Below are 6,661 nucleotides of genomic sequence, written 5' to 3'. Positions count from 1 at the left end.
CTGAAATACAACAGAAAATAACTGATGAAATCCAAATTCCCAAGGTTCCTTTCAGTTACATTAATTATTGAACAAAACCTACTTTCTATTTTTGAAAGTAATTTATACAAGAATACAAGATACTGACAAAGGCTTCTGGAGCACACAATTTCTAAAAGCCTTTTATTTTTGTATGATGTTGCTCAGATTCACAGCATTATCCTACACCAGGAAGTTTAGAGGAAAAAGTCTGGGAATATATGATTCAGTGAAATTTTACATGTAGAAACACACGTGCAGGAACACCTATGTATAAATACCAGGAAAAAGGAGTGTGTCCCACCCTCTGCTCCCTGTATAAGCTTTCTTCATACGCTTCACAAGCTACTTTTAGGTCCTCTTGGATTGCTGTTGTCTTACCAATCATGTGCTGAATGTTGTTCTCCATCACAATAATGAATTGGTGATATATTCGAATAGCCAAATCACTGAGGATTTGTCTGTATTCTGAGAGATCAAAATGCTTCAAACAGTTCTTGTTCTGACGTGGAGTGTTATACTTCATGAATTCCTACAAGTGAGTTGTACATATAGAAATCACATAATGTGGTAATGATAAATTGTTACTGCAATGTGTTGGAGTTACTCATTCCATCTTGGGCTGAACACAGTCTCAGAATGAGTCAAAGCTACAGCTAATTTCAATGGATGCTTCCTGTACTTAATTTTCCAGTTTATGCTGATGTTTGTTCCTAAAGCCAAAGGACAGACATGCATAGATGTCAATGAACTTTGGAGCAACTCCTAGATCTCTTGAACAGAAAGCAAACTCTCCCTGTTCTCCTCTCACCCCTCCCACCAAAAAATCACCCAAAAACTAAAAAATTGCGCACACACACACAAAAAAGCCAACAACATAGTTGTTTCAACTATGACATCAAACAAAAAAATTTACATTGTATTGTTGCAAAGGGATATTATTTTTGGACCTTTCATTAGCAAAGTTCTGACTTCAAAAGTCTCCTCCGAACCCTAAGCTATGTGTGAGGTGTTTAGTATTCATTAGAATGTAGAATAAAAGTAAATTCTGGATTCAGAGCTTTCCCTACTGCTGCAACCCCAATTACAGAGTGCTGGTAATGAAGTTTAACAGGTTTGGGTTCTGCGTGAGCCCGGAGTGGCCACGAGAGGGAGCTTCTCCAGCCCCAGCTCTAGAAAACCTCATTAAAAATACTGTGTCACTTTCCAACTGAAAAGAACTAAAAGAAACTCGAATCTCAGGGTGAGATTTAGTTTAAACAAGCAAGTGAAATAAAGGAAAAACCTGAACAGTTTATTGTTTTGCTTCTTTCCAGAGGTTTTCTTCTATTTTGGTAGCAGTAAGTATTTGAATGGCCCTAATTATAAAATAGTAAAGCTGTTTTGTATATATACACAGCTGGATATCTGAAGTCCAGCTCAAATTAAACTCATGTGGAAAGATTCAAATTAAGCAGCAGCTTCCAAGACATGGCTTTAACCTACCTTAGCACTTTGATGTTTCCTTCATTTCCCTTGATGCATTAATTCTATACTGTCTTATTATTTGTATGAGACACATTAACACCACTGCAGAGCAGTGTGAATATATAAATACCTGTAAGGAACACTGGTGAGCTGGTGAATAGTTATTAATTAATGCTATTTTAAATTCCAATTAAAATCTGTCAAAAGTAATTAAATTATTTTATGAAATCAGTCCTACCTCTTCCCCGCTGTACTGCTTCAAACAGTTAAGAAAATAATATGTATTGGAAAGCCAAAACGACAACATCTCAAAGTCTTCTGAATGTTCCTGAAAATGGTAAGTAAAGCAGTCTTACTATGGCATTGTCTCATGAAGTTAATCCAATAATTAAACTTCAGACCATTACAGCATTGGTAGAACAGAGCCTATCTACAGCAGAAGGGCACAGAGCATCTGCAAGGTGCTGAACAAATCCTGCTCTGTTTTCAGGCTAACACATAGCAAAGATCCCTCTCTTGTTTGGTAAATGCTGCTTAAGTGTCCTTACATGACAAGCTAAATAATGAGCCTGAACAAACAGTTTTACAATTCCTGTGGATACGTAGAGCACTGAAGGGCTTCCTGCAAAGAGCTGTGAACAACACCTGCATTCACAAATGAAACTGAACTACATATAAACACAGTCCTATCTATCTCTCATTTTTATTAGCTGAGTAAACACAAGCTTCTCGAATGGATAAACTGTGCTATATATTAGTTTGTGTACAAACTTACAGGCATTCTCTGTTCATGTTCAGCTGTGTAAAATACAGTCCATTCCTGCCTGTGCTTACTCCCAATGTCTGGTGTTGCATTATAAATCCATAACAAAGCATTCACAGAGCTGAATTTGTTATGTATACAGCATAGCAATTTTTGTTTATAATTTAATTTTGTACACTGGCTGGCAATTTGATTTTAATCATTTGGGTTCTAGAGCTGCAGTAGAGATGACAAGTTGAATTACACAGCAGCCAAGCAGTGCAAAACCTCTTCAGAGTCCAGTGCCAGCTTGCTGCCAGACATACCAGCCTCATTTCTGTCTCTCTGGCTTTTACCAGTGCTGAAAGCACAGGTGCACTTCACCTAATTAGCTAGTCATTGTAAAATGTAAAATACTTTAAATTATTTTGTCAACAACATCTTCAGATACAATTAATTAATATTAATGCATTCTGTGGATTCTATGTTCAGCACAACAGACCCTTACCTGCAGACTAATTTACATGGATGCTGCTACAAACCTCAAAACAAGTGCCACTAATGATTATCATTCCCTTCTAGGAATATCAGCAAATACAAGTGTTGGCATTGCCAGGTACCACACATGCATCTTGTAAAACCTTGTGTTAAAAATCAAAAAGTACAATAGAGTACAATCAAACATAGCTCCTACCTTAACAACCTGTTTGATGCCATCAATGGTTACATTCATGAAAGACTTCAGCATGTCAGGATCGTTCAGGTAATCTGCATACCTCACACACATGAACAGGATGTGGGCTGGAAGGCCAGGGATCATATTAACTACAACTCCACGAGGCTTTAAATCTGCATAGAGGACAGTCATATGGTTTATCATGTAAAAATCCAATTTTCAGTGTATCATTGCAAAAAAGACAAGCACCATGCTGTCCCTTTCTGCACTGACCAGTCACTTGATAACTGATTTACTGGTGAATTGCTGGTTTCTGAAAACTTCTGTAACAGTATTGCTTACATATGAGTATTAATGATATTTTCCTGAGGGGTAGGAGACTATTGTAATGAATTCTAAGCATGGGCTGTGCCAGGCAGGATAACTTCAAAAAGCAAATTACATTTAACTACCCACTGGATGCCCCACCAAATTCCAGCATTGCTTAGGGCCACACCTTTGTTCACAACAATATAAACAAGTGAGGAGGTGAGAAGAAAAGGTAGGTGTTGTTAATTTAATAATGGTATAAATGTGCATGGAAAATTTGTCAAATTCACTATTAATTGTAAGCTAATGAGAAAAGCTGGTTTGGCAGTAAGACTGATACTGTAAAGTAGCTCAGATGAAGGACAAAATCCCTTTACAAGAGAAACATGAAGTACAGCTCCTTTTAGTGAAGGGAAGATATGGAAAGGACAGACAGTACAGTAACCATCACACATGGATATAAGCACAGTGACTTACAGACTTAATAGATGACCAGGAAGAAAGTAAATTGAATTCTGGTGTCCTCTTGAGATTTATAGCTTTAGAGGGGGATAAGCAGTAAGAAAGATAACAGAGTCAGCATTATGTAAAGTCAGAAAAATTATTTTTACATAGATAAAGCACTTCTGTACTTGAAATGTCTGGCAGTGGAAAGAGAACAATACAGAGCCCTCAAACTGTACTGGTGGTAAGAGAACAGGGAAAAAGGCAACTTTGAATATAAGTGAAATATGGTGCCTTCCAGTTTTTGTTATGGTGCTCTGAATATTGTTGATGACTTATAAAATTCCAAGTTTTACTAAAATACCGAGGATCAGATTTTGGATGATCCTTTCTTCATCCTCTTTTTTGTACTCCATCATTCCAATGTACTCTTTGGGCACAGTGGGTGCATGGGCTTCAGCTGTCAAACACAAAAAAACTGTTACTTCCAGGTTAATGGTTATACTAATGGTCATGTTGGAACAAACTATGGGAGAAAAGCAGTTTTCTCTGTAATAAAGAGAGTACAGCCCTGTCCACACTAATGTTCTTATCTTATGGCTCCAAGCATTATGAGTTAAGTAACATTTATATTATTCATTAACAGCTTCAATGGATTCAGTGGGATTACTTGCAGTAATAAGAAAAACAAACAGCAAGCTTACACCTCTACATTAGACAGTTCTGCAGTATTTTTGAGAGTATCCTGTAGTGAAGAATTACTTTGTCTGTAAGAGCTCTGTACAGACTAACTTCACATCAGGAATCATCTGCCACTGGAAGGCTCATGGGAGGAGTTCCTTGTCAGATGCAGAACTAACACTGCTGGCTCAGACAGTCTGAGTGAAGGTTTGCAGTAACTGCTGTTGGCAGGACCTCATCCCTCTGCTTCACCTTTATCATATACACCAGGTCCCCTATGTGCCTATGGTTTAGCTGGGGAACAAAACAAACCAGGAAAGGACTTTTATGTAATATGATTGATGATTCCCCTGGCACATTTTTCTGAGATATTAAATTTCTATCTCCAGCCCAAACTCCACCTTTCAAAAAAAATTTTTTTTCTTCAAACAAACACTAAGCCTTCAACGCTATTAAACAAACTAAATCACACAATAATATCTTGTTGGATCCCAGAAACCTGGGGTTTCTGAGCTTTCTGTGCTTTAAGGCACTGACCCCCAGGAGAGCATTGCTTTTAACCCGAGGCCTTAGAAACAGCTTCTAAATATGAGTGATAAAGTTAAAATCATTGTCTTCTTCGGTGTTCATCTTCCTTCTTTTTTCTTCATGAGTTTCAGGTAGAATTTCTGGTTGGTCAGTCAGTGTCACACTAAAGGTCATGAAAATCTAGTTGAGTCAAAAGTATAAATAATACAGGTGTTAATTCTTATTAGACTGTTTGGCTTTAAGAGACCTTGTAGCAACTGCATCTTCCTCCATTTTCCTCGCTTCTAGCAAGTAGCTAGAAGTGCTGTCAAACACTTGATACTTTTTGATACAAATCATAAACAACCAAGCCCAAACAAGAAAAATCTGTTTCCATCGTGCATTTGTTAATCCTTGCTTTAAGTAAAAGCAAATAAAACTGAGACAAACCACTAATTAAGTAGTGCAAAACTCCCTCACCGCTGTTAACAATCTCTTACCTTTTTCAATAGTCTTGGTCAGAGTTTTGATCTGATCTTCTAGCTTTTTTATTATTCTGTCTTTCATGTCTAGCTTTTCTTCAAGATCCTGTAATAATCAGTCAGTGAGTTCAGAGTAAACACAGTCAAAAAAATTATTTCTACTCCTCCATGTTACTGCCACAATTAAAGTGCACTGTGATGTGCCTTTACTTTTATTTGCTGGAAGAAACACCTTCATATTTTCTTCTCCCTCAGTTAATTGAAGAAACATCCTATCCATACCACAAGATCATAATTTTTTTTCTTTTCATCCTGCATTTCAGGTACAGTTTCTTAATGACAATTTCATTTCCTCACCATGTTTTCCACAGCAAGTCGAGTTGTCACTTGTTTTATCTTGCTTTGTACTTCATCCTGGACTTCATCTTGCATCAAACCATTGCTCAGCCCCTCAATTCCTTGGATTGTGTCCTTCAAACTCTCTTTGTCTTTTATGTCTATTTCATTCTGGGCCTCAGTAGTTCTAAGAATAGATAAGAAGTCTTGTCTCTTAATCTTTTGTGAAAGCACACTAAGACCATACTTGTCCATCAGTCATTAACTGTACAAAATACTCTAAGGCAAACTTAAGTGGAATGTAATACTTTTAGGAGTTATAGTGACTCTGTTACCACAGCTTAGAGTGACTACATTTTTAATAAAAAAATAAGAGAAATTAAAAATTACCGTCTTTGTGTCCTATCCCGTTCTAGCTCATAATGCAGCCGATTTGACATCTCTTGCATTTTTTCCAATAATAAATGGCAACAAATCCCAAAACAGAACAGAAACAACAAAAGGCATTTACTCTTCAGTACTAGTATTCAGTAAATCTTTCTCACGCTCATAATTTTGGTTCATCTAACAAAATTGAATGACTTGCTAGACAATGCATCAGAGAAATATGTGACTACTCCATACCACACAGAAAATTATATGGGATGAAGAATTTTCATATTACTAACTTCTTGCAGTTGGCAGTAAAAGTACTCATCAATTTTAAATCAGTTGCCTAACTGCCTGCAGTTAGAGACACTCCAAATCCACAGCAGAGTATGCTTTCCTAAATTGAGAAGAACTTTTCCCTCTGTTTCCCACTCTGAGTTTGGCAGCATTCTCTTAAGTTCACCACATAGTGTATGCCTTAACTTCCAGATTATCTTTCTTTTTTATGACTGTTTCCAAGGGACATATTCCATTCTACATATTCTTAGCACAGACCTATGAAATACATTTGGAGACTTCCAAACCATAGAATTGAATACTTCAAAAAGGTAAAAAAAATACATATTTGTA

The 6,661-nt window shown here is 36.9% G+C and overlaps 1 protein-coding gene across 1 annotated transcript in view; it reads right to left on the bottom strand.

Annotated features, from left to right (window-relative positions):
• The window catches only part of MYO5C (myosin VC), a 42,213-nt gene that overhangs the window by 3,941 nt on the left and 31,611 nt on the right, over positions 1-6,661 (bottom strand). The window contains exons 31-37 of the mRNA XM_033070464.1: positions 6,053-6,104; positions 5,684-5,849; positions 5,345-5,432; positions 4,021-4,116; positions 2,922-3,076; positions 1,724-1,813; positions 400-550 (exon numbers count right to left, since the gene is read on the bottom strand). Of these exons, the coding sequence (XP_032926355.1) occupies positions 400-550; positions 1,724-1,813; positions 2,922-3,076; positions 4,021-4,116; positions 5,345-5,432; positions 5,684-5,849; positions 6,053-6,104 (798 nt within the window). The remainder of the gene's footprint in view (positions 1-399; positions 551-1,723; positions 1,814-2,921; positions 3,077-4,020; positions 4,117-5,344; positions 5,433-5,683; positions 5,850-6,052; positions 6,105-6,661) is intronic.

Source organism: Catharus ustulatus, chromosome 12, assembly GCF_009819885.2.
Source record: "Catharus ustulatus isolate bCatUst1 chromosome 12, bCatUst1.pri.v2, whole genome shotgun sequence".
NCBI lineage: Eukaryota > Metazoa > Chordata > Aves > Passeriformes > Turdidae > Catharus > Catharus ustulatus.
The sequence above is the reverse complement of the archived record's forward strand: the minus strand, read 5'-3'. Positions and strand labels throughout refer to the sequence as shown.